Source organism: Populus nigra, chromosome 1 (genome assembly GCF_951802175.1).
Source record: "Populus nigra chromosome 1, ddPopNigr1.1, whole genome shotgun sequence".
NCBI lineage: Eukaryota > Viridiplantae > Streptophyta > Magnoliopsida > Malpighiales > Salicaceae > Populus > Populus nigra.
The window spans coordinates 23,293,487-23,321,337 of record NC_084852.1 but is presented as its reverse complement, the minus strand read 5'-3'; the positions used below and the strand labels follow the sequence as shown (position 1 = coordinate 23,321,337).

At 36.0% G+C, this 27,851-nt stretch overlaps 3 protein-coding genes across 15 annotated transcripts; 2 read left to right on the top strand and 1 right to left on the bottom strand.

Moving 5' to 3' along the window:
- Positions 1-943: 943 nt before the first annotated feature.
- Positions 944-7,303, top strand: LOC133677254 (ABC transporter G family member 12-like). 2 transcript variants are annotated; one of them, XM_062099180.1, is made up of 9 exons: positions 944-1,494; positions 2,900-2,976; positions 3,338-3,799; positions 3,906-4,028; positions 4,744-4,875; positions 5,252-5,536; positions 5,676-5,948; positions 6,046-6,153; positions 6,305-6,605. In XM_062099180.1, the coding sequence occupies exons 1-9, from the start codon at positions 1,194-1,196 to the stop codon at positions 6,326-6,328; spliced, it is 1,785 nt and encodes a 594-aa protein (XP_061955164.1). In that variant the 5' UTR covers positions 944-1,193; the 3' UTR covers positions 6,329-6,605. The 2 variants fall into 2 exon arrangements, with proteins under 2 accessions (XP_061955164.1, XP_061955156.1); XM_062099172.1 differs by lacking the exon at positions 6,305-6,605 and adding an exon at positions 6,656-7,303 and having other exon boundaries at positions 945-1,494.
- A 3,126-nt stretch (positions 7,304-10,429) lies between these two features.
- On the top strand, positions 10,430-16,815 carry LOC133678115 (ABC transporter G family member 15-like). Its single transcript, XM_062100354.1, has 9 exons — positions 10,430-10,703; positions 13,977-14,056; positions 14,206-14,667; positions 14,847-14,963; positions 15,127-15,258; positions 15,529-15,813; positions 15,897-16,169; positions 16,259-16,366; positions 16,450-16,815. The coding sequence occupies exons 1-9, from the start codon at positions 10,430-10,432 to the stop codon at positions 16,813-16,815; spliced, it is 2,097 nt and encodes a 698-aa protein (XP_061956338.1).
- Positions 16,375-26,445, bottom strand: LOC133678083 (protein TRAUCO-like). Of its 12 annotated transcripts, none has more exons than XM_062100338.1 (7): positions 25,185-26,445; positions 20,628-22,935; positions 19,704-19,969; positions 17,658-19,032; positions 17,486-17,553; positions 17,287-17,396; positions 16,375-16,856 (listed from the first exon to the last, which is right to left on the bottom strand). In XM_062100338.1, exons 1-2 carry the CDS (start codon positions 26,428-26,430, stop codon positions 22,670-22,672), a joined length of 1,512 nt encoding a protein of 503 aa, XP_061956322.1. In that variant the 5' UTR covers positions 26,431-26,445; the 3' UTR covers positions 16,375-16,856; positions 17,287-17,396; positions 17,486-17,553; positions 17,658-19,032; positions 19,704-19,969; positions 20,628-22,669. The 12 variants fall into 12 exon arrangements, with proteins under 12 accessions (XP_061956322.1, XP_061956314.1, XP_061956277.1 ...); XM_062100330.1 differs by having other exon boundaries at positions 17,490-17,553; XM_062100293.1 differs by having other exon boundaries at positions 17,486-19,032.
- Positions 26,446-27,851: the final 1,406 nt, after the last annotated feature.

The window sequence follows — 27,851 nt, the reverse complement described above, 5'->3', positions numbered from 1 at the left end:
TAATATTTTTTAGTGTTTTTAGATCACTTTAATGTGTTAATGTCAAAAATAATTTTTTTTAATGCATTTTAAAGCAAAAAATATTTTGAAAAACAACCGCTATCACACTTCCAAACTAATCTCATTTATAGCATATGTTGTAAATTATTATTGCATCCTTTTTAATGAAATTAAATGACTAGTTAATTAAAAAAAAGTTTGTAACCACTCGTAACAACAAAAACTATCGCAATACTAAAAACACATTACAAAAGTAAACAATATAAATTGATTGTATTAATAGTAATATAAAATTATCATTGGAATTTCTTCTAATAATTTAAAATTTTAATTTAATAGAGATAATTTTTTAATATAATATCAAATGCACGTATCTATATAAATAAATGTGTCAAATATTAATATTAAATTATTCCTAAACTTTATCCTAATAGCTTTTAATATGGTGGATGAGATGATTATTTTAGGTACTGAAATCCAATAATTATGACTTCAATAGAATACTCTTTTTATAGACAATTAATTTTAATTTTGAACTCACAATTAATGTTTGTATACAGTCAATCCCTGGCCCAATTTTTCCAATTATTTGTATGGATGAATATCGATCAAACTTATCATGGAGGTATGAAAAGGGATGAGACTTGAAAGTAATAAGATTTGGATTTGACAAGAATGATTTGCTTTTGATTTAACTAAAATTATATATGAACATAATCTTAGATCTGGAAAAGTAATCAAGAGCTACCGCGCGCGGATGAAGCATGCACGGCTAGTTTAGATTAATATATCAGTGTCAAGCTTTCCATCATTATCACTTCGTTATGAAAATTAAATTTGAAAGCTGACAAGAACCATCACAAAAGAGACATGAGAGTCACGGCAGCACCACTCATTTCAGTCTCGCAGCAGCACCCGCATTAATTTCTTGACTGGCCACCTACACCAATCTATCTGTTTTAAACACAAGCCATTTTACCCTCTACGTATCTCTCTTTTCTCCTTATCCCATAATTGTTGAATGATCTTTTAATCCCACGTCCATATATAGCATTGATGGTTAGTTGTTCGGTGATCGTTATTTTTCCTCTGGCCGGCCATTGATTAGTACAATATTAATCGGCACGTTCCTCTTTCTTCTCTCGTGTTCCTCGATCCACTAACTCCTAGCTGGAAATTTGTGTGCGGGCACTATGGAGATAGAGGTGGCGAGTAGTAGTTACAGTGCTAAGAGTAGCAGTGTTAGTATTAGTACTAAAGGTGGTGATGGTGGAAGCAGTAGCATGTATCAAGATAAGGTGGCATCGGAAGGTGGAGCGGGGAGGGGGGTCTATTTGGTGTGGGAGGATCTAACTGTGGTGTTGCCAAATTTTGGAAATGGTCCAACAAGAAGGCTGCTCCAAGGACTTAGAGGGTTTGCTGAGCCAGGTAGGATCATGGCTATCATGGGTCCGTCTGGGTCTGGAAAATCCACTCTTCTTGATTCACTAGCAGGTATGATTCATTGCTTGGATCCCTTGCTCACTCTCCCTCTCACGCGCGCACATATTCACAAATGTGCACAAACATACGGGTTGTGGCAATAGACTAGCGTCTTCCCTTTTCTTTCGTGGCTTTGTCTTAACAGCCTCCCAGGACAAAAACTCCTCCTTGGAAGTTCGCACTATCCAAATGTAAGAGTAGAAATTGTGTGTTTTATCATGGGAAATTGGGATAGCATGTCCACTCAAGCTGCCTTCAGTTATCAATTACTGGTACTCACTGTTCTTTTAATAGAAAGGTTTTTTGGGCCAATGGAAAGTTATGAGAAAGCTTGACTAACTAGACTACCACAGATACTCCCTTTCCTCTACAAGAAAGTTTTGCATTGACTTGGATACGCCAAATCTAATATATTTTATCAAGATCTATGCCTAATTTCCTCAATTATATCAAACTAACCAAGTAACATGGTACAGAGTTTCCCTCCTTTGTTAGTGGTTATCGAGATGTATGTGCCAAGCAGGAGTGAAAGACCACCTTGTATAGAAAATTAGAAATAAAAACTAAATCAGAGCTCTCTTGGCGCTCACCACTTCATTTTAAAAAAGTGATTTTACTAATTAAGGGGTAGATTCTTGATAGATTATCCGTTTCAGTTCCATTTCCTGGAGAGACAGAGGATAGACAAAAAAAGAATACTACTCCACTTGATAAATTTAAAGTTTTTGTTTCTTGAGAGTTTAGCGTTATCCTATATATATATATATATATATATTCAGCATTTAATTTCAATCAACCCCCTAGCTCTATTATGACATCAGGCAAGGCTCAAGACCTCGCCCGAGCTGGATTTCACAAAAAACAAGAAGTTGATCTTGTGCAATCGAGTTAAAAACTCATGATCCAGTTAAAACCCATTTATATTTTTAAATTATTATTAATTTTAAAATGATGTTTTTTTAAACTTAGATTTGTTTTTTAGATTAACCCTCGCAACCTATTACTTGATCATTGTGTAGTCGATTTTTGAATCGGGTTTAATAACAATTCCCCTTAGAGACAAGGAAATGAGTGCCTAGAATTAAAATTACAGAGGAATGATCAAAGGGACTTCATCTTAACTGTAATTTACAGAAGTATTAACTAGCGAGTGATCATTAAATAAAAGATAAAAAGAAAGAAAAAAGAAATACTAATCAATAAGCTGATAATTTTCACTCTACGTGATATAATATAGACATGGATACCTATACTGGGTAGAAAATATAAAGGGATTGGTTACTACCTAGGTACTTTGTTAATATGTTGGCAGAGCATAGCTGATCAAACGTTTTCCTGAATTTTCAACCTTGTGGTTCTGAAATAGTTGACTTGTATAATCTTTTGCTAATAGCATTCATCATCGATCTTGCCACAGGTAGACTGTCAAGAAATGTCATAATGACTGGAAGTGTTCTTTTCAATGGAAAGAAGAGGAGGCTAGACGCTGGTGTTGTGAGTACTGTCTACCTATATGCCACATACAAGTCCAATAGGATCTGCAAATCTTATTCACATGGCCAATTTTATGGGTTGCATGCTGAAAAGGCATTGTAGATGTGGATTGCTAACTCTCCTATGAGCATGTTTCACCCTATGACTTGCCAATAAAATGAGATAAAATACTGGCTAATTGAGTTCTTTAGCACTAAATTCACGAGCATAGGAAATTCTTATATTTCAAGTTTATAATAAGCTTCAAAAACCTTGCTGCAAAAGAAATATTCATATAACTATTTCTTTGACCATATAAGCAGTGTGATTTTAGCTTAACAGAATTTGTTCACTCGTGTACTTTTCCTGTGTTGAATTTCAGGCTTATGTGACACAAGAGGATGTGTTGTTAGGAACTCTTACAGTCAGAGAAACGATCACTTACTCTGCAAATTTAAGGCTTCCAAATACGATGAGAAAGGAGGAGATTGATTGCGTCGTAGAAGGAACGATCATGGAAATGGGTCTCCAAGATTGTGCTGATCGGATGGTTGGAAACTGGCATTTGAGAGGCATAAGTGGTGGTGAAAAGAAGAGATTAAGTATTGCAATAGAAATCCTCACAAGGCCACATCTCTTGTTCCTTGATGAACCTACTAGTGGTCTTGATAGTGCCTCAGCATTCTTCGTAATTCAAACACTTAGAAATATAGCTCGTGATGGAAGGACAATTATATCTTCAATTCACCAGCCAAGTAGTGAAGTTTTTGCACTCTTTGATGATCTTTTCTTACTCTCCGGTGGTGAAACTGTCTATTTTGGAGATGCAAAGATGGCTATAGAGGTATGAGTAGACTAGAGAAAAGAAACTTACATGCGTGATCTTAGAAATACAAAATCAAGCTCATGTTGATTTACTACGATCTAATTATTGGTATCCATCTTCACAGTTCTTTGCTGAAGCTGGTTTTCCATGTCCAAGAAGAAGGAATCCTTCTGATCACTTTCTACGCTGTATAAATTCAGACTTCGATGCTATAACAGCTACACTGAAAGGATCTCAAAAAATTCGAGTATGTATCACTTCCAACTGCAACCTTCTGACGTGGTATTTTGAGTAACACTTCCTCATCACATGTTACTTATATCAGTGTTGAAGATGCCTCTGAGTAAAAGATATTTCATTTCACAGATGTTAAACATCTTTTGGCAAGCTGTTTCAGGTTCCTCTCCAAAAAAAAAAAGGGAAAAAAAAGTTGGGAGTCCTGTATGCCAATTTACCGGCAAATGAGGAATTGAGTACAGCAATAGGATGATAGTTTCCCAACATAGTCATACAGTAACATCTGGAATTTTCCTTCTTTTCTCTGAAAGTAGCAAATGGTTTGGAAAAAAAGTACATAGCAGACATCCCAAAACTACCACCTTTTAAAACTGTATTTATTATAACTGCTCTTTTACTTAACAATAAACATTAAGTAGCTGAAAATTGGAACTTCCAAGTTTTTCAATTTAGTACTCTGATTACAAGTTGCTTCCATGTATGTATATAGCAAAATGGTGCGAATGAGCATATTTATTTTGACTTTAATCTGAGTTGCGCCAAGTTTAGTTGTTCTGCTCTAAGATAAGTATCTCTACATAACTTATTAGATTGTATGACCAGCAGAATTCTGCCTCTGCACAAACACACACTCTCCTGTGGACGCCTTTATTCACTTTTTGTTTATGTTAATCATGCTGTCATGCAAGACTGATGCAACTGTCCTGTATCCGTCTTAATTATAGGATGTCCCTATCTCGGCAGATCCTTTGATGAGTTTTGCAACAGAAGAGATCAAATCAAGACTTGTTGAGAAATATAGGCGCTCGAACTATGCGCAAAAGGCCAAAGCAAGGGTTAGGGAGATATCAGCTATTGTAAGCAACTGAAATCTCAGATTTTGCAGCACTAATACTTCATTCCTGTCATTTAATGCTGTCAATCTGCAATCTCACATCATCACAGGATATAACAATTCTGTTCTTTGTTATTCTTTTGCACCTATTACTAATACCAAAACTTGTTCAAAGTTCTGTGCTTTTACACTCCATTTTCCATTAAAAGCTGTAAGAAAATATTTCCTCTGCTTGACGTGTTTGCTTATCTGCTGCGAATAATTTTAATGGATAAGCTAATAGGAATAATTACTGAATGTAGCCTTTTCTAAACATGTTTGATGAAAACACCTTTTGAAAGTTCATGCTAAATGCTGCTGTCTGTTAAACATTTCTTGAAGAAGCTCATCTATTGCAGGAAGGACTGGAAGTTGAAACTCAAAGTGGAAGTGAAGCAAGCTGGCGAAAGCAACTCTCAACACTGACCCGAAGATCATTTGTGAACATGTCCAGAGATGTGGGATATTACTGGGCAAGGATAGTGATCTACATAGTTGTTTCCATCTGTGTTGGTACAATCTATCATGATGTTGGGCATGACTACACTGCGATCTTGGCTAGGGTAGCTTGTGGGGGATTTATAACTGGCTTCATGACTTTTATGTCTATTGGAGGCTTCCCTTCTTTCATTGAAGAAATGAAGGTAAAGATCTTGTTTATGTAGAAAAGATAAAATGATAGAAGAAGAATCATGAAGAAATCTGTGCCTGTGAAAAGATGATGGCGTGGTAGAAAGATTCTTAATTTGTGGTCTTGACTCCTTGTTCTTTTATATATAACAGGTTTTTTATCGAGAAAAGCTTAATGGCTATTATGGGGTTACAGTGTTTATCCTGTCCAATTACTTCTCCTCTTTCCCGTTCTTGGTTACGATCGCTCTCCTCACCGGGACCATATGTTTTTACTTGGTGAAATTTCGATCGGGATTTAATCATTACGTATTTTTCTGTCTCAATATCTTCGGCGCCATTTCTGTTATAGAGAGCCTGATGATGGTTGTAGCTTCACTGGTCCCCAATTTCTTGACGGGACTGATTACTGGGGCTGGAATCATTGTAAGATCAAAACACTTCGATCTTCATTAAACATTTTGATTTCTATGTTGGCCATCTGATTTATCTGACCACTAACCTAATCTGGTTACTCATGCAGGGGATCATGATGATGACCTCTGGTTTCTTCAGATTGCTGCCTGATCTTCCAAAACCATTCTGGCGCTATCCAGTTTCGTATATCAATTTTGGAGCCTGGGGAATTCAGGTAATTCTATTAATTTCTCATACATATAGTGAAGAATGATTGTCGAGAGGCCTTAGAAGAAAACCATAATCATGCTTAACGGAATTTTGATAGTTTAACTCTGCATGGGATTTTATTTTAATGTGTTTCTACAACTGGAAATGCCTGTTAGGAACAAGGAGAGTGGTTTCTTTAACCTCTAGATGAGATTTTTCCTGTCTCATTGAGGAAGATAGAAGTGCAAGTTGACTTTGTGTAATGATTTTCTTGAAGAAGTTGGGCAAAACATCTCAAGACCTGCTTTATGTTTCGCAACAAAAAGCATGTCAATAACAACATCATATCCAGAATGTCATAATATAAGGAATAGCTCAGAAAGATGCTACGCAATCTGTTGTCCCTAATCACACATGCATGTAGCCTCATCTCCTTCAGCAGCAAGATTGAAAGAAAGGGATTGGTGAGTGGTGACATATTGACATTGTAGATTTTTAACCCATTCCTTATTCTACTGCAAATATAGGGTGCCTACAAGAATGATTTCCTCGGACTTGAGTTTGAGCCTCTAGTACCTGGTGAGCCAAAAATATCTGGAGAATTTGTTGTCACACGCATGTTTGGCGTCCCCCTAGATCATTCGAAGTGGTGGGATTTATCAGCTATTTATCTCATTCTTGTATGCTATCGGATTCTATTCTTCGTTGTGCTCAAGCTCAAGGAGAGAGCTTTGCCATTCGTTAAGGATCTTTACAGTAAGAGAACTTTGCGAATACTTGAAAAGAGGCCTTCCTTCAGGAAAGCACCATCGTTTTCTTCCAGCAGGCATCAGCCTCTCCACTCACTGTCTTCTCAAGAGGGCCTGAACTCTCCACTCAACTAGGAATCCCCAATAATCTCGAGTTGCTAATCAAGTTGTAATACATTCTGCTGCTCTTATTGTAACTCGAAGTTCATGCATACACAGCAGCAGATAATTAAAGATAGATAGTAGTCCTGTCGAAGGTGGACATGCAAGACCTCATCACTATTATTTCTGATTGATGCAATGAAAGCATACATGGGAAATTGCCCAGCTTGTATTTAATACTGTGTTACCCTATATATGTATTGTCGTCAAGTTGTATTTTTTCCCTCTTCTTTGTGCCTGTGAATCATGCAAATTTCTTTTCTAGACTCGCCGAATAATCTAATCCTTACATATCTAAAATTAATGTCCTGGATTACTTTGCAGCATATTAAATCAAGAAAGGCATTTGTGCTTATAACTATATTTACCCCTTCTCTCATGTTTACCGTTGAAAAGCATCGCATGTTTTTGAGATACAAGTAATATCCAATCATGCGTGTGAAAATGTGCAGGTTCATGCGAGGGGTACTCGGTGTAGACCTCTCCAAAAAATGGTAGTAAGGCCTTTATACGTAAGGTGCTTGCAGAGATAGCAAACCATTGAAATGAGATAGTTGAGACGTGTAATATGAGTTGTGAAATATATAGGTTACAAAAAAAAAAAAAAAAGACCTTTAAGGAAAAGGAACTACACATTCAAAGGTTCTATTGTTTTTTTCGAAAAAAAAAAATAACGGGCATACATGTTGTTTTAATGTTGTTTTTTACATTAAAAAAAATTTAAAATGTAAATTAAAAAGTTTATGCAAGTATTTAGTTAAAAAAAAAAACAAATTGACACCAAACTTGATTGAATCACTATACACGCATCATCTAGAGAGAAAAACAACATCAAGATAATTAAAAGATATGGTGAAAGCATGATTAATACCATCAGAATCAGTCGCAAGCATTGCTAAAAAATAACAAAGCGGCTAATGCATTGACGCAAATAAAAAAAAGGCCTCTCATTACCCATGAAGATAACAAATAAATCAATAAAAAAAGAGAAAAAAAAAAAAACCCTCATCTAAAGCCTTCAGAGCCGTGAAATTCTACTGTGCAAGTCCACATTAGAATTTATTTGAGTCCACAGTAGAAAGAAATCACACACAGTGTGGAGTTTTACTTGATTAATGGGATGAGAAGAAAAGGAAGAAGTGAGATGTTAATAAATCCATGACACGAGGAAGGAGACTTTTATAAATAAACTTTAAGACATGCAAGTGGTAAACTAACTCCCACTCCCTGGTGAACTGGTCTCCGAGACTATCAAAATCAACAATTTATTACACTGTGGCAACTACTTGGGACATCGATCTACAACTACCAACAGATTGGTCAGATGAACCAATAAGGTAAGCAACCCACTCCAGTTGCCAACTTATGACCGAATTAAATGTATTGAAGAGGACCTATGTCTGTATTGAAGTCCCTATGTCTGTGGCTGTGGCTGATCTTCATCACTGATTGTCCCCCGGCCTGTGTATGGGGCTGCAGCTGGTAAATTCGTTAATTTTTACGTGTTAACTCTGAGTAGTTTATCACTGGAATATTAAATCTGAATACCCAATAAAAATACAATAAGATATTTCTTTAAAATATTAAAATGATAATATATTAAATTAATTTGGATTAATTCGGGTTAAGCTATCAAGTTTGATATCCAGATCTTGAGACCATAATAAGTACCCTATAGAAATTTTTTTTATTAAACTCAATTCTCAATCAACTCAATATTGAATGATGAAATTTAAAACAAAAATCAACTTAAAAAAAGAGTCGAGTCAACTTGGGTTAATCCATGAAACATGGGTCATAAGACCCGAATAACCGCAAATCAAAACAAATTATGAAATTTAATTTACAATCACCCTCAATGTTGAAGAGTGCAATTAAAACAAAATCAATTAAAAAAGGACATAAAAACCACCCAATTCAATAAATAAACCCGTTATCTGGATCATAAGATTAGGATAACCTCATATAATACAAAAAAAAAAAATTATGAAGCCTAATTCTCAATCAACTCAATATTGAAGGGTGAAATTAAAAATAAAATCAACTAAAAAAATGAAAAAAGAGCTCGAGTCAACTAGCCTAGCCTGCAACTCGATCCATAAAACCATGATAATCACATAAAAAACAAATAAAAAAATTGTAAATCTCAATTTTCAATTTTGATGAATTAAATTGAAAAAAATAAAACAGAGACAAGAAAATTAAAAATATCAACTAGGGTTAACCTGCTAAACCCGAGTTAGAATAATAAGATAACTTCATAGAAAACGATTTAATAAAAGTTACAGAGTCCTATTCCCAATCAATTCAATGTTGATATATAAAATTAAAATTAAAAAAATAGACAAAAAAGAACTATACCAAATAAACTTAATAGAAAAAAAAATTAAAATAAATTATGAAGGTCTATACCAAATAAACTTAATATTTAATGATAAAACTATTTTTTTTTTTTTTGAAAAAAGAGTACTAACAAAATTTGAGGAACAAAATAAAAAGGTTGATGACTGTGAGTCCTGACTAGTGTGCTTAAAAACACTTGTGCACATGACAGGGGAAATAGTTAGGCCATCCCCCCCTCCTACACAATTTTAATTTCTTCTCATCATATTCTAAATGCTCACAAAGCAGAATAAGAGTAGAGTATTACAGCTAGGGTCCTACTCCATTTGCTTTGTTCTTATACCTAAAGCTACAAAATGTTTCAATCGAGCTGCATGCCAGGCAGTTTGTTGGTTGTGGGCTTTGATATTAAATACCAGAAAGAAAAGGAGTTCATGCATTATATATAACGCAGCTGCTCAATTTTAATAACGCAAGCAACCCTACAAGGCATCTGCTCTTTCTTCCATGAACAAGGCCCTAAATTGTGAAGTTGATATCCTAAATTCAGTTGATAAATTGTAAATGAAAAGTTCTGTTTCAGAAAATGTTAATCCATTTGAAGAAAAATGTGTGATTGCTCAAAAACACTACACGAAATCGGTTTGGAAAACTTCGTAAATCATGCATTCTGAATTATTTTTTTATTCGACCATATTCTTATATTCTTAATCGAAATTAAAATAAAAAAACTCGATGATCTATGGTAGAGATTATTCTACGGGCTGTTGAAACAGAGGCTACTCTCATTTTCTGTCCTGCACCTTATTAATGAAGAACTGATGGTGGGTTTGGTTCTTAGCATTCACTGCCTAAGTAGCTTCATATAACTGCTCCACCAGCACATACCAATGCCAGCAGACCATTTCTGCTATATATTTACTTCTCTTTTCTGCTTTTCCTTGCTGAGTTTGGAAAGTCATCACCCATATTCTCACCAGAAGAAAGAAACAGCACTCACTGTTCTCTTGCTTTCAAATCCCAACTTGAGAATACTTGTTGCATGTTATGGAGATAGAGCACGTTATAATTAGCAGTAGTGTAGATGGTGGCTCTGGCGCTGGGAATGCGGAGGCAGGTTTATCAGGTGGAGGAGGAGGAGACGAAGCAAGGTCTATGTACTTGGTCTGGGAGGATTTAACAGTGGTTCTGCCAAATTTTGGCAGTGGACCTACAAGGAGATTGCTTAAAGGGCTAAACGGGTACGCTGAGCCTGGTAAAATCATGGCTATTATGGGTCCATCTGGGTCTGGGAAATCCACCCTTCTTGATGCATTAGCAGGTTTTTACATCCCTGTCTCTCTCCCTCTCTCTCTATGTTGCCAGCCATTTTAGTGTGTATGGAGCACAGGAACTCTTTTCTGGATTCACTTCCACGCACGCACACATGAGGAGTAAAAAGTTCAGAATATTAGATATGGTAGAGCGCATTGTTAATTAATTACTCAGTGTGCAAGGTACATACATCCTAAGGAATACGAAGCATATTAACAAGAAAGCACTCATGGCGTCCTCTTCCTCCCTGCATAACATGTATATGGTGTTTCGATGACGTTTCGTCGGTAATAATTTTTTCTTGTTCACCATGCAAAATATCATATTAGCCTTTTAGTTTTTTTTTTGATTCAGTCCATCTTCTTTTATTTTTTATTTTTTTATTTACATTAATTATTTTTAATTATATTTTATTTTAATTTCATCCCTAGTCATTTGATTTTTAAAATTTATTTTTAAATTTGGTTCTTATTTTTTTAATTACTATTTGTTTTATTTTGAATCATTTTCTTAATTGATTTGTTTTTTTCTTACAATTCCACCTCTAGGCATTTATTTTCATTTAATTTTTATGTCAAATTTGATCCTGCTTCTTTTAATTGCTATTTTTTAATCATTTTCTTAATTGATTGGTTTTTTACAATTTCATCCTTAAATATTTAATTTCATTTGATTTTTATGTCGAATTTAGTCATAATTCTTTTAATTGTTATTTTTTTACATTTTTTTTTCAATTTCATCCCTTGATGTTTGTTTGGTTAAGAATCTGGTTTCTTTATTTTTTCAGGTTTGCCTTTGATGGGGTCACACCATTTTCATGACCCGGGTCATAGATCTAAAAGATTAGCTTGAGTCGACTTTAATCTTTTCTTAAAGCATTTTTTTAAAAAAAATTTACCGGTATTTTTTAAACTTTCTTGTTTATAGCGTCATCCCATTCTCATGTCTTAGGTCATGTGTTTGATTTGTTGGCCCAAGTTGGCTATCGGGTTCGCTCAAAGCTTTTTGTGTTATCTTTTTTTTTTTGGCTTTGAAAAGTTTTTCAAATTTATATTTTCAAATTGACTTATAATAAATTTCATGATAGGACTTGGATTCAGGTTTTCATAGGTTGCGAGCTTTTTAAGATTTGACCATGTTTAGGATGTTCGTCCGAGTTTACTTAGTTTTTACATATGTTTTCAATTTCACCCGTATGATTTTTTTTATCTTTAAAATTTTCTCCTTATTCTTTTATTTTTTTATTGTTTTTGCAAGTTTTTTTTATTAATAATTTTTTAGCGATCTCATTTTTTAAAATTAAATTGGTTGAGAATTATACTTCTTGACTGAATCTAAATAAAAAATTTTGGTTTGCTTTCAACAAGTTTTTTCTATTTCACCCCTATCATTTTTTAATCTATAAATAATCTATCATATTATAAATAATTTTTAATTTTACATCTTATAATTTTTTAATCTTTCAAGCTTGGTTCCGATTCTTTTAATTGCAATTTTTTAGGGGATAATTTTTTTTTCAAATTTTATCCTTATTGGGTTTTTTTGTCATATTTTAGGCCCATTCTTTTTTTTTGGCTACTCCTTTTCTTTTGCAAGTTTACTTTATTAATAGTTTTTTCAACGATTCTATCATTTAAAATTAAATTAGATGATATTTAAGTTTTTTAATTGAACTCAGATCCATAATCTAACACGTTGCAGGTTTTTTAGATTAGATTAGGTTTAGAAAATTCACCTAGGATTGCATTGTTTTTTTCCTTTTTTTAAAGTTGATGTTTTTTTTTTGAAGTTTGACTTTTTTTTCTAGTTTTCTTTTTGTTAGGTTAGTATCGGATTGTTTGATAATTCAGACTGGTTCATTTGTGGTTTTTTTTTTTTTAATTTTTTGGTCAATTTATTTATTTATTTTTATATTATTTAAATTGTTATTTTAATCAATGATTTGAGATTTGAATTTTTTTTATTTGTTATTTTTTTTATATTAAAAAAAATTATTATTCCACCCGTGGAGAAAACGCGGGAACATCTCTAGTTTTGTCTAAATTGTCTCTTATCTCCTCAGCTAATTAGATGTTCACAAACTTAACTGTGATGTTCTTTCAAAATGTCTAGTTTTGTCTAAATTGTCTCTTATCTCCTCAACTTCTCATGCTCTTTCTTCTCTATGACGTGGCTATTTGAGATAAGACAAGAGGCTGTACAATTTGGTTTAGTAGGGCATGGCATAACATTGAACCCCTGGATGATGAATGTAGTGAAAATGGTAGAACAAGCAGGTAAGGAGTTAGGTCCAAAGCTGCTCAACTCAAGCATATTGAGCATTTATTACTAGCTACGGGAAAACAAAATCTTAACTGTGTTCTGCAAACTTGAAAATGCCTTAATGGGCATGCTGGCCATTACATTTCTAGGGTTCATTACATGCCTTCATGGTCGGTCCCTACCTATCCCAACGACAACCTTAAGCAACAGCCATTACTGCTATACGTACATGGAACTAGCCACCCAGGGTTTCTTACATTAATGCAAGCATATGTAGGGCATCAGGCACATGGGGTTCACAGAGCGAGCACGATACAAATTTATACTCAGTTGATGATAGTTAATTAAAGGAGATCAATCTTTTTAAGTTATTTCCTTTCTCTTTCAAACTTTTCCATTTCAAGTTCTTGAGATGGTGGGCAATGCAGTGATTTTGTGTTTAAACCGATAAGTAATAATTTGTCAAGATTGCACCAAAATCCTGATACTTGTTTCTGAGATGGCCCGATTCAAATCTAGATCGATCTGTACTCTGAATTAGTTGTTGGTTTGAACCAAAAACATTGATTAAATTACCTTTGGAGCTTGGCCTTGTCCCTTTATATCGATCGGGATAACGACTCAACATGATGCTTTCTTTGGGGACAATTGATTGCTAACTAACACCATGATTTCCCTACACAAAATTTCTCTTGGCAGGATTAGTTGCAGACGGCACAAAACATGACCTTTTGCAGTTCTTCTCAAGTTTTCTTGAGTTGTCACCTTGCCGATGAGCTAGAACATCAAGCCACCACTCTCCCTTCACGTTCAATTCTATCCCACCACGTCCAAATCTTAATTCATCCAGTCGTCAACCCTACTCCATGCATGCAATCATATATTAATCGAGTTGATTTATATAGCCAGTGAATATAAGGGAAATTAATGACTTGGATATTGTCACTTGATTATAGGGGGTAATTCTGGTTCTAACTTTACCGGTTACATATCATTGAAATATATGAAATTTCTGCAGGGAGACTCTCAGGAAATGTTTTGATGACCGGAAACGTTCTACTTAATGGAAAGAAGAGGAGACTTGACTACGGTGGTGGTGTAAGATTCTAGTTTTCTGTGTTCATAAAAAATAAAATAATGAAAAATCATATATCTTAGCTTGTCCAAATGTAATTTGAAGTAAATGACATGATTACTTATTTCCTACAGACTTGTCTCTCTTCTAACTGTAACATTAATTACCACAGGCTTATGTAACACAAGAAAATACATTGTTGGGCACTCTCACAGTTAGAGAGACCCTCACTTACTCGGCTCATTTGAGGCTTCCAAGCAGCATGGCCAAAGCAGAGATTGATGACATTGTAGAGGGGACAATCACGGAAATGGGTCTCCAAGAGTGCAGTGATCGGCTAATTGGAAACTGGCATTTAAGAGGTATTAGTGGTGGGGAGAAGAAAAGACTAAGCATTGCACTTGAAACCCTCATTAGACCACAACTTCTGTTTCTTGATGAACCTACAAGTGGCCTGGACAGTGCCGCGGCTTTCTTTGTAATTCAAACTCTTAGAAATATTGCTCATGATGGACGAACCGTTATCTCCTCCGTTCACCAGCCAAGTAGTGAAGTTTTCACTCTCTTTGATGACCTTTTCTTATTATCTGCTGGTGAAGCAGTTTATTTTGGAGAAGCAAAGATGGCAGTAGAGGTAAAAGTGTATAGCCATTCCCTCTGGAATCAGAATTCAACGTGTTTTCTCACTTTTCATTTTGTTAAAAATATGTTATGCGCATCTTAATAAATATCTTAGAATCAAACTCAAAGGTACTTAATTCAACGAGAATTCTAAATTGCATCTGAATCTTACCTAAAATGCTAATCTTGCAGTTCTTTGCAGAAGCTGGATTCCCATGTCCAAGTAGAAGAAACCCTTCTGATCATTTCTTACGTTGTATTAATTCGGACTTCGACCTTGTCACTGCAACTTTGATGGGATCTCACAGGGTATGTGCATGTATGCTGTAGTAGTTTAGCTATTGCTATCATCATTTCTGGATAGAAAAAAATCAAACCTTTTTTCGTTAGCTAGATCATGATACCTGTCCATCCCTTATACTTGAATTTTATTAAACTGAATTATAATTCTTTTGGTTTTCTTTTACTTAAGGAAATTCAAAATCTATCCGATCCCTTGGCAAATTTGCCAACAGCAGCGATCAAGGCATCTTTGGTCAAGAAGTACATATCCTCCGATCATGCAGTAAAAGCAAGAGCAAGGATTCAAGAAATCTTGGCAATTGTAAGCCTTTCAAACATTTCTGCATCCAATGCATATTAATTCTCCTTCATCGTAATTGTCTCGTTTGTCTCGTTCTTGCATCCGTCAGTGATTAGAGTTCTCAGGATGATCTCTTAATGCATATCTTAAATGCAATTTATAGCTGGTTTTTTCCAAGTTGTGCTCTCAGTTTGCATGTTCAGAAGGCACTGAAATTTTTAAAAGGACAATAATAGCATTCTCTTGCACCACTATCTACTGGTTTTCATGAACATGAATGCTTCACTGCAGAAAGGGCTTGTGATTAACATAAGAGGGGAAAACCAAGCAAACTGGTGGAAACAACTTTCAACACTGACAAAGAGATCTTTCATTAATATGTGGAGAGATTTGGGGTACTATCGGGTTAGGATAATCGTCTACATCTTGCTGTCTATTTGCGTTGGTACCATATTTTTAGATGTTGGCAAAGGCTATACAGCAATATTGGCCCACGGAGCTTGTGGGGGATTTCTGTCAGGGTTTATGACATTCATGTCCGTTGGAGGCTTCCCTTCCTTCATTGAAGAACTGAAGGTAAAATACTCCTTTTGATGAAACTTATAGGAAAGTACCACGGCACTAGTTCAGTTTTAATTAAGCTTTCGATTTTTATGCAGGTTTTTTACAAGGAAAGGCTCAACGGATATTATGGGGTCGCGGTGTATACGCTATCAAACTTTCTTTCTTCTTTTCCCTACTTGACTGTGATGTCATTTGGTACCTCTAGCATTACCTACTACATGGTGAAATTTCGATCTGAATTTTCAAATTTTCTGTATGTCTTCATGGCCCTTTTAAGCAGTATAGCAACTGTAGAGAGTTGCATGATGACTATAGCTTCGCTAGTCCCCAACTACCTAATGGGATTCGTTATCGGATCAGGATATATTGTAAGACAACATTCTAATTCATCCTTTTCAACCCATCATCATTCTTCCTGAAACTTTATGGTTTCTATTCCATTGATATTTGTTTGCAGGGAATCCTAATGATGACCTCTGGGTTTTTCCGATTGCTGCCTGATATTCCCAAGGTCTTCTGGCGCTACCCAATTTCTTACATCAACTTTGGCGCATGGGGATTGCAGGTAGGGTGTACGCAAGATTGAATTTTATTTTATTTTTTCTATTTAACTCTTGATATTTACCATTCCTACAATGGGAAACGCAGGGAGCATACAAAAACGACATGATTGGGCTGGAGTTTGATCCTTTAGTACCTGGTGGTCCAAAACTGAAAGGAGAAGAAGTTCTCACAACCGTGCTTGGTATTAGTCTTGATCATTCAAAATGGTGGGACCTAGCTGCTGTTGTGCTCATTCTCATAGCTTTCAGACTCCTCTTCTTTGCCGTTCTCAAGTTCAAGGAGAGAATTCTCCCCGTGTTTCGGAAACTTTGTGCCGAGAGAACTCTAAAACAACTGAAGAAGAGACCGTCTTTCATGAAGACTTCTTATTCACCCTTTCCTTCAATAAGGAACCAAACTGCTCATTCTTTGTCTTCGCAAGAGGGTCTCAGCTCTCCAGTTCCCTACTAGGCTGACATTTCACACACACGGCCGCAGTGCTCAAACCCAGCCTGGAATCACAGAGAAAGTTACGGCAAAGGAAAAACAAATAAACAGATCATACAATGACTTGCTTTCTTAATTAATCATTTAAAATCTCCAGCATTTTGTGTATTCTAGAGAAAGAGACCTGTCAAAATTGCTTTTACCAATGAATTTCACGTTCTAGCTATTCAAAAACATCGTTGGATAATTTCTTGTGCTCATACGTGAAAAAGTATGTTTTGCTCAAAATGGTGGCAGGAGGTCCATGGTAACTAACTAGACAACCTCACAACCTCTATCCGAGTTCCGTTGTGTCATGGAAAGTAATCTTTCATTGGGATAAGGTTTGAAGTTCATTTCTTTGCAATTTGAAAAAGCAATGCACATCGACACCTAAAAGCACCATAATTTGGGCATGGCCTCTTAGGCAATCTAGCGAGAAATAAGCGTAAATACCTGCCTTTTCCCATGCTGTTGAATGTGCCCACATGAAAGATTAAAGTTGAATTCTCACGAGAAGGTTGCCGGCTGTAATCATGAGCCTAATTTCCAGTATGTAGTCCGAACTGCGAAATCAAACAGTATCATTTTTCTTTCTAGGTGAAAATTCCCTACACAAAAATAATGCACAGAATAGAGTAAAAATAATGCTTACTCACGTAAAGTATGATTGTGCATATTGCCATTTACTAGTTGTAGCTGTCACCATCTTTGAACCTGAACCTTTCATGTTACACAAACCATTCAAAGGTAAAATCAAGAGTAACATGCATCAGTCAGTCCATTTATCTATCTACACACTTCAAAATAATATATATAATTACAACCTGTAACAACAGCATAATTGTACTAAGCAGCACCTGGCCGCCCATTGTATCCAAAAGAAGCTACTAATTAGCCAATGTTTAGCTCCTGTTAATCAAGATTTCCATGGTGATGATCATTGCCGTTGTCCATTCTAAAATACCGCTTTTCTCAAGGTCTAGGTGTGCCTGAAATTCATTCAGGCAAAAGCACAATTGAGTAATGACGCAATTCAACGCCAAGTGAATCAATTTGACTTTATACACTACTGAAAATCACACGACACCACAATATGTGCTCATGCCCTCGTTGTTGACTTCGTGCAGCAAATTAAAGAAAGCATCCACAGATTCTAATCAAGTCTGGTACTCTCCTGTCTGATCAAAATGACTAGTCACATTCTAAAACTTGCAAAGGTCTGGTTTTGCACGTCGTAGACTGAACCAATCATGATGAACCCCAAGGGGAATAACAAGTTTATTATTAAAATATTTGGCCAAGAAACAGCAGGCAAGAACTACCAGAGGACAGTTGGACAGCAATCTAAAGGACCCAACACTTTAGTTGTCTAACTAGAAACAGATATCAACTAGTTAGCTGGCAGCGCCTCACTGCCGTTCAGACCAAAACTTTTTTGTCAGAAAAAATAAATGTGCAAGCATTTGTAATGTCTTCTCTATTTGCAAGAAAAAAATTTCCAAAATTAATTCTCCAATTTAAGAGCTAGTCTTTTTTCTAGTTTATTCGGTAGTTCAGATTTAATTCTCATAATTATTCCCAACTTGAGAAGGGGAAGCAGCATGCTGCCAGAAACTGAATTTTCCTCCTCGGGATGTACCCTGATCAAAGTTTCTGTTGTAAGTTCAGTAGCCTCAACAAAAAAGATCTATTCAAAGGCATGAAACGTCTTCAATCCACCAATTCTCCGCTACACCTTGGAGTTTCAAGTTTTCAGCATCATTTGCTAGAACATTCAAGTGCATCATCCTGCTGGAAGTAAATAATTCGGGGTCTATGCAGGAATTCGGAGCAATGGCATCAGAGCATTGTTTCAGGATTTGTAACTTTTTGGCCCACAAAGAGATCGATTCACAGCTTTTCAAAATCTGTCTTTCCATGTTGATAATAATACAAAACTTAGAAAAGTCTCTGTCCTGGAAACTAGATTCCTTGTTCAAGATCATCACTCATTTCCAAGAAATGTGCAGCACAGTGTATTAGAGCAATGTTGGATAGATCAACCTTCCATCAATAGCAGAACTTCACTACTATCTCAAAGATTTTGGATCCACCTAGAAAATTGTTTAATTGAGTTTTGGGAGGGTACCCTTTCCTTCATTGCTTCTTCTCTGGAATACTAATTTATCCAAATATTCACTTCTTGAGAGCATGGGGAAGCTGTGTACAAAAAATGACATGAAAGCTAAAATCCGAACACAGATTCTTCTACAGAGAAAAAGCAAAGAAAACTCGATCTTAACCCTTTTCTTAGAAGTTTGAAACCAAAATACTTCAGAATTGGGGATAGACATGTATGACATGTGAATCAATGAAGCATCATAATCCAGATAATTTTGTTACCTAAATCTTCTTAGTAGCTGTACTAGTTAGCAGCTATAAGATTCTTTCTTGTCTGACTCTACCATGTATTGGTAAGCTTGTTTTCATGATTTATAGTGAAGGAATATGGTCTAACCTCAGGATTAAACTTGCAGCAGCTCAAGAAATAGTTAGACACAAATTCAATGCAGATATTCAAATAGATTTCTCCCAAGACTGGAGTGATTCACTTTTATAGTACATAAAGCGAAATCGGATAGATTAATTAGGTCCGTTTGGATATTGAAAGCATGGTCATTGTACTTTATGCAACTGAAAGCTGGAATCTCCAACTTGTATGATCAAATCATTTGCAACTTTCATCTGAATGGTCCTGAAGACTAAAAAAAATCACTTATGGTTGCATAAGAAAATTTTAGCAGATCAAATGGAGAACATTTGATTCTGCAGTTGTAATTTGCAGAACATATATATTTTAATACTTGCATGGAGAGGGAAAGAGGGATTACCAGTTCTGATTTCATCTTTCAAGTGATTCGGCAACCATATTCCCATCAGCTGGAAGAAAAACACACTTGTTATGCTTTCTACTAGATAGAATAGCATTTCCACTGTCACGACTTCTACTTCCCATGTTAGCCATACTGTGTCGAAGGAAAACAAAGCTGTGGTGATCCAACTTTAGAGATCCACAGTTAGACATGTATATACAGGTTTGTAGTCCGCAGAAAGATGAGAGTTGGGGTGGAATATTCACCACTTCAAGTTTCAGCCACTACAGGAAATAATTTGTGGATAAGTAGTTAAAATCGAGGGGCCCATCTAAAATCCGTGTATGACAAAGCGAGTGTGTGAAAAACAAAAGCAGCAGCAACTTTTCTTGCTTTTTTCTATAACAGAACTCCAACCTCAGGTAAACCAATCACTGAATTGGTGAAACAATAAAAAAGGCAAACCCAGGGAGCCAAGAAAAATTCATAAACTTCATCAATCGCATTCCCAAAGCTAAATCAGGGGTGGGAAAATAAAAGACTAACTCCACAACCTACTGTCATCTACACAACATGAATCCAGCACTCTTATAGGCAGTGTTGGCATTCTAGATTTGATGTCCTAACATCGAGTATGCTAATCGACAGATACAACCTAATTGAACATGCATTTCAATGAAAATAAGTTCAAAAAGCAATAGAAAGAATCAAAGCAATCTGGTTCAGCAGGAGAAACTAAAAGGCAAGCAAATTGATAGAGTGGAAGAACTAAGAGCCTAGTCAACCAGAAGAAATCAACAACAAACCCAACACAAACACAACACCACTCATTTGTGAGCAATAATAGACCAAGAAAGAATCTTCAAATAATAACCAACATAATCTACAAAATGAACCATACAAACTTATAATGCAGGAGGAAATAAGGCAAAAGATCCACACCTAAATAATTTGGGGTCTATGCAGGCATTCCAGGCAATGGCATCAGAGCATCATTTCACGAATTGTAACTTTTTAGCCCGCAAAGAGATGGATTCACAGCTTTTCAAAATCCAAAATGTCTTCCCATGCTCATAACAATACAAAACTTAGAAAAGCCTCCGTTTTGGAAATTAGATTTCCTTGTTCAAGATAATTGCTCATTTCCAAGAAATGTGCAGCACAGTGTACAGGAGCAATGTTGGATGCTGTTAGATCAACCTTCCATCCATAGCAGAACTTCACTACTATCTCAAAGATTTCAGATCCAACTGGAAAATTGTGTAATTGAATCTTGGGGAAGGTACCCTTTCCTCCATTACTTCTTCTCTGGAATACTAATCTATTCAAATATTCACTTCTTGAGATCATGGGAAGTTGGGCGTACAAAAAATGACATGAAAGTTAAAATTTGAACACAGATTCTTCTACAGAGGAAAATCAAAGAAAAGTCTTAACCTTTTTTTCAGAAGTTTGAAACCAAAATACTTCAGAATTGAGGATAGACATATATGACATGTGAATCAAAGAAAATCCAGATAATTTTATTACCTAAATCTTCTTAGCAGCTGTGCGAAGAAAAAAAGCCACAGGGAGGGAGCGGAGCTCAGCCTTTGGAACGCAAGCAGGAAGTAAAACACGATTCAAATGGCCCCCATGAGGCTCTTTTATAGAAATTGAGAGAGCTAACACCTAGCAAGCGAGAAGGTTAAAAAAAATATCAACCCAATTCATCCAGGTGCTAAAAAACATGGCAGGAATAAGTAAGGTGATCTGACAGGAAAAAAGCAGTAACAACTGAAAAAAAGGACAGCCCAAAACCAAAAGAAATCAGATCAGACTGGTTGCCACAACCCATACAGTCGAAACCCAACCAAACTAAGATTGATTTAAGCAAGCCCCTAAACCAGTAACCCCATTAGCTGATAGAACAAAATAGACTGTATGATACCAGAACTCAACCAAAATCCCCAACTAATCACAAACCAACTGAACTGCTCCCACGATAACAAAAATCAAACCTGTGCAAGTGGTACTGCATTTAATGCAGCACCATTAGAACCCATACAAGTTGAAAGAAAAGACACCCAAAATCATGCCAGTTTAAACGTTATGGGAGCCGCATTTGCAGGAGCAAGGCTAGCCTCCTCAAACAAAATCGAGAACAGTCAAGAACCCTCTGAAAAAGCGCATCAAAATGAGATCAAAACCTTGGAAACTAACCCAGAAAATCTGGGGCGAACGTGCCTAGCTGCAGGTCCATACCCAACAAAGGTTCTCCCCCAACGACTACAATCAGCCACCAGTGAAATACGCAAAAGAGAGAGGTGACATGCAACCCCCCAACATCACAAAGAAACACAACAAAAATGAAATCAGAGATAAATTGAGTCTACTGTGCGAGCCACAGTATAAATGTCTCTGGATGCACGGTGAATTCACCAAACCTTTCAGTTTTTTTTTTTATATATACATATAATCAACTAAAAAGACTGACAATCTAAACTGCCCATCTCTGGCAAAGAACAAAGTTGAAACATGCTCACCATCTTCCAACTACGACAAAGGAACTTACTGAAACCACAGTGACTTGGGAACAGCACGCTAAATAGAAACTTGTATGATGCATAAGCCTTAAGCCATGGTTTCTGAAACATCTAGCTTGTAAATAGGAATTCGGTAAAGGTATCAAATATTCACTGCAAAACGTGCAAATCAGTTCAGATAAACTATTCTACCCTAATAATATTTCTCATTAACAAAAACCAGAAATCCATTACCAAGAAACAATTAAGGTGCAATCGTGCTCATGAAATATAATTGCATCTCACAAGCAAATATCATCTCTCTCTTCTTTTTTTCCCTTTATCTTCCATAAAAAAGTTGAGTTACAGAAAGTGAGTCAGTTCACTTGTCAGTCCTAATATATCAGTTAAAAAAATTATAAAGAAAATGCTAAACTCAAATCAACCTCCCAACTCCACAGATGGTTAGGAAGTTACAGGCTAATGTTTCTTCTCCTCGGTGACACCATTTTCAGAACGATTATCAAACCCATGGTAAGGAACATCAATCATGGGTTTGGGAACTGGACGTCCTCCAAAATCCTCTGGAAAGAATTCAAAGTCGGGGCCAAAGTTGAACTTCACCACACAATTTGGCTGATTGGGGAGAGTGTACATTGAAGCAGCAGGGTAGTAACGACCACCAAATAAATCCTTAAAAGCAACACCTTGACAGACTCCATTTTTGAAGAAAGATATCTCACTTCCTGCACAAAGAAAATAATTTTTAGAACACAGTTAATAGTAACATCCACCTGTCAAACACGGATTACATATTAGCATACCAAGATTAAGGCATGGATAAACCATGCTCATTTTAAAATAGGAATTCCAACAAGTTATCATCAAGCTTATGTCCCCTAGCTAGGCATTCTCTACCTAGCAACCCAAACACTGTATTTTCACATGATATTTCATCAATAACTTGGTGAGTTCCGTAAAATATGCCCCCCAAATGCACAGCATTTAAGATAATATTCCATTCCATCAACAAATTGGTGAGTGTGAGATCTTCTTTCAAATGCAAGGCATAGCTGGCAGAAGATTGGTCAAGCATGTCCATTCCATCAGAATAAGAATCTAATGTCAATGATACACTTCACCTAAGAAAACGTGAAAATGATATGTGGTTTCTTTCATATCTCAAAAACAATCTGAAAGATGATACAAAATTTACAACCTGGGTTACCATCAGCGTGAACAGGCCAGACCCAAACCAAATCAGATTTTTCCAGCTAGATTCAAAGATTTCTAACTGCTTGGAAAGGAAATCTAATAGTCACAGACTGCGCACATCATATGGGTACCATCTTCATATAGGATGGAAACTCTCATCTGCTCCTAAGTGTAGCCCACCCTTGATTTAAAACATAAAAGAAAAGGAAACTTTCCAATTCTCTCTTCCCCTTCAATTGTCCTGACTACCCCTACTTCAGACTTTGAGATTGGGTAAACTCGAGATGCAATTTCAATCACTTATTTGTAATCAGACAGGTTACAACCCTTCTTGTACATTTGGAAAAGACCATAAATGCCTAGTCATTTGGAAATCACAAATTCCCACAAGATCACAGACCTATTTACTGAGAGAAGAATATAAATGCCATGTGCAAAGCAGGTGGTCTATCGCCTCTTCTTAACCTACCTTAAACTTCCACAATACCACCAACTCCATGTTCAATTTTTTATCACAACACTTAAATTTCTGGAAACTAATGCAACAGGGAAAACAACAGTGGATGTGCTTAAAACTACTTTACCACTAAACTTAGTGTGGCATGATTGATGCGAGTGAGGGTAGATTCAACCTTCAGAACACCACCCTTTCCATGCCACCTCCACTCCCTCGGCACAGAAAAACCAAGTTGCTAACCTCAGCATAGCAGAACTTACGCAGATAGAATAGAAAGGGCTGAATTGGCCAGACATTGGAAGGCTATATAAGAAGCTCTGCATCCACGATTGAGGACCTATTCTACTAGCATTCACACTCAAAGATTGCCATAGCTCTTCTATGAAATAACAAGGAACTCCCTTGCAACTCACTATAAATTTCAAGCACCATGCTGTATCACTTGATCAACTAATCTTGTATTATAATTCCAGGTACGTGTGCTGCCTACTTTTACTCTTCCAACTGATTACACACCTGTCTTAGAATGCAAGAGAACAGCTGAGCTTTAAAAGGAGAGGAGTTATCTTATCATTATTGACCTTCTGTACTTGCATGTATAGTAAAATAAGCCTATCCCCATTTCCCAGAAAAGAATACGTGTAATCAAATTCTCAAGTGACATACACTCTCAATAGGAGAAAGTCTCAATTTTTTCTCCAACAAGTCAACAACAAATCCGATTACGGATAGGAGGAAGTGGAATTACAATTAAGGGACAACATGGAACATCAAAATTCTAACAGAGAGCATCCTTATGCATAAAAAGAAAAAAAGACCATCGTAGTGACAGGATAATCATCCTTGAACACCCCCACACAATCAAATCTACGAGGCAGGAATCTCCTTCCCATCCACACCATTAACTAATATATGTTGCACAAGATTCAGAGTTGTTTTTAGAGGGTTAATGTCAGCACATTACTTACTTCCTATCCTATATGCAATTAAAGATTTCCAATTTAAAGGAACATATAATTCAAATTTAAAGCAACTTTCTTAGCTAAAGTCTTGATGCTTATACAGTCATGGCACTTCGTCCAATCCTAAATTCTCTTATTCAATACAAGAAAACAAGAGGACCATAAACCCCTAAAATTCCTTGATGCAAACCATATCCAATGCCATTAACATCAAACAAAAAAGTAACCTAAGAAACTCGTTACTTAATCAGCACATTGCAACACACTCAAGTTTCAAGAGTACACACATGCTCAACAACATATGGAAAACAAACACATAACAAATCCCGCGTTACGCAAAACAAGAAAAACATAAACTCACCAGGAACAATCTTGGGAGGATCTTCCTTGGCATCAGGAGCACAAACATACCTCTGTCCTTTATACCAAACCAAATGAGCAGGTTTAGGAGTATACAACTGCCCCTCCGGCAAGTTAATATAAAACCCAACAACATCCCCTTCCTTATAACCTTCCTCGCCATACTTCTCCCTCAATGCCTTGTGCACTTTACTCCCATCAATATCTCTGTACCCAAAACTATTCCCATCATACCCAACCGGCGCCTGCAAATCCCCTTTCTCCGTAGACCACCCAAGTCGTGTGTGGCCGGTTTCTCCTAAACTAACCACTTTAATTTCAAAATACCAAGCTCCTTCACATACCCCTCTTGTAGCTCTCACCATTCTATACCCTTTAGTACTACCTGCACTCATCCTATCTTCGCTCAATTCGGCTTTCTCTGCTTTATATACTTTAGACAGGCAGATTTTTAAGGCCGGGGTGTCGTCGCTTTTGTCAGGGAATCTTGGGATTGGAGATATCAAAACAGTGTCTTCTGATGGTGTGTTTTGTGGGTTTTGTTTTGTTTTTTTCTTGCCTTTGCGTGTGGATCTTGTGACCCAGACATTATTGTTGTTCTTTTTCTTCGACTTCTTTTTTGTTGTTGTTGGGGTGATTTTGGTTGGTTTCTTGAATTCGTTGGCTCCATTGTTGTTGTCGTTGTTTAAGATTTCTGCTATTGTCGTAGGTTCTGGTGGTTCTTGGTTTTGTGTTAAAGAGGAGAGTTGTTTTTGTTTTTTAGGAGGTGGGTCTTCTTCATCTCCATCGTCTTCAATGTCTTCGATTTCGGTGTCTTCAATTTTGGGAGATTTGGTCGTGGGCTTCTCGTTGTCGTTTGAGGTTGTCGGGTGGTCTGATTCGGAGAGGTATTCGGAGGCTGGTGTAAAGGGGTCCTCTCGTTGAGGTTGTTGGTTGGAAGTTGTGTTGTCAATTGGAGTTGTTTCAGCGTCGTTTTGAGGTGGGTCTGTGCCGTTTTGGCGTTCCTCGAGGTCAATGGGACTGATGGTGGGAGGAGGAGAAGGGTTGTGGTGGGTGGCGCTGTTGTTGGTTTGTTGTTGTTCTTCGTCTTCTTCTTCGTCTTCGTCTTCGTAGGTGGCTTGAAGGGAATCCATGAGGTCAGGGAGGTTTGGACTGTGGATTAGCAGAGGAGCGAGAAGAGTTTTTGAGCGCTTGCGGACGGAGGGAGAAGGTAAAGACAAGAATTTCAAACCACATAACCATTTCATAGTTTTAAAATTCGACCAAGTTTTCGATTCAGTTTAATAATCAGATAAGTTAGATAGGTTCACTCGAATGAACAAAAAAAAAAAAAAATTGTAACTAGTTTTAAATTTACAATGAACACTTATATAAATTAAATTTAAATTTTAAATTAATAATATAAATTTAATTCAATATCTAAAACACAAACCAAATATAAATTATAAAATATTTTAAACATAACATTTTAAATTTTAAATCAACAATATATTCATTTTTGTTGAATAAACACATTAAGTTTTTCTGTGTCCATGGGAGCAAAATTTAGATCAAATGTCAATGGAAATAAGTCAATCTCGTCAACATCTAATAAATTATCAGCATACTTCTTTAAAACTTCATCATCACAATCATCTTCAATCTCATTAACATTTACGACATCTACATTTCAAACACAATTAACAAATAAATATTATGTGTTAAACAATACTTTATTTTAAATAATATTTATCATTAAATAATCAATCATTAATTACCATCATCTAAAGCATCTTGTATGGTCATAGTTGATAGAGCTTGGTGAAAACTCTCTGCTTCTTCAGTTGTCAAAATTGACGAGTCATCTTCCACTACCCAATTTTCAATGTCACAAATTATCTCAACATTAATTGGATCATAATTTCATCCTTTCCAATAATTTCTATATATTAAAAGTGAAGGTTAACACAATATAAATATTAATAGTGCTACTAAATAAGATAAAATAATATTTAAGGAATTAGAGAAAAGAAAAATATTTTTGTTTCAATCTTAGATTGCAGTAGACGTAAACAAGGTCATTAAACCTTTGGTGCTCCAATCTATTTCTCTTTTTGGAGTAAATATGTTCAAACATACTCCAATTTCTCTCGCATCCTGAAGAACTACAAGTTTGACTTAACACTCGTATAGCCAACTGTTGTAGATTTGGAGCACTGGTTCCATATGTCATCCACCATTCATCTATACAAAAAAATAATAAGTAAGAGTGTAAGATTGTAAAATAATATTTTTAAATATAAAAATTATATACCTAGAGGCATAAGGGTGTGATTATTTATTGCAGACGCTCGACCAAAGTCATGTTCAGCATTCCTAAACAACTTCATCTCACTTGTAATCTTATTTTGCAATGGTAGATTTCCATGTGCATACTTCTTAAGAACATCTAGAAGTCCAGAAATGGTGCTCATATGTTTATCCATTATATTTGTTGATAATGTTTATGAAAGGTTTCACTCTAGCCTTTCTCTTTTAAAATCTCCTCATCATTTCTTCTTTTGCATAATGAATAGCATCATACAAATATCCCATTGAAGGTTTATCATCACCATCAACTATTCATAGGACTCAAACTAAAGGTTCACTCATTCGCACAATTATTGCACATTCTTCCCAAAACAGAGAG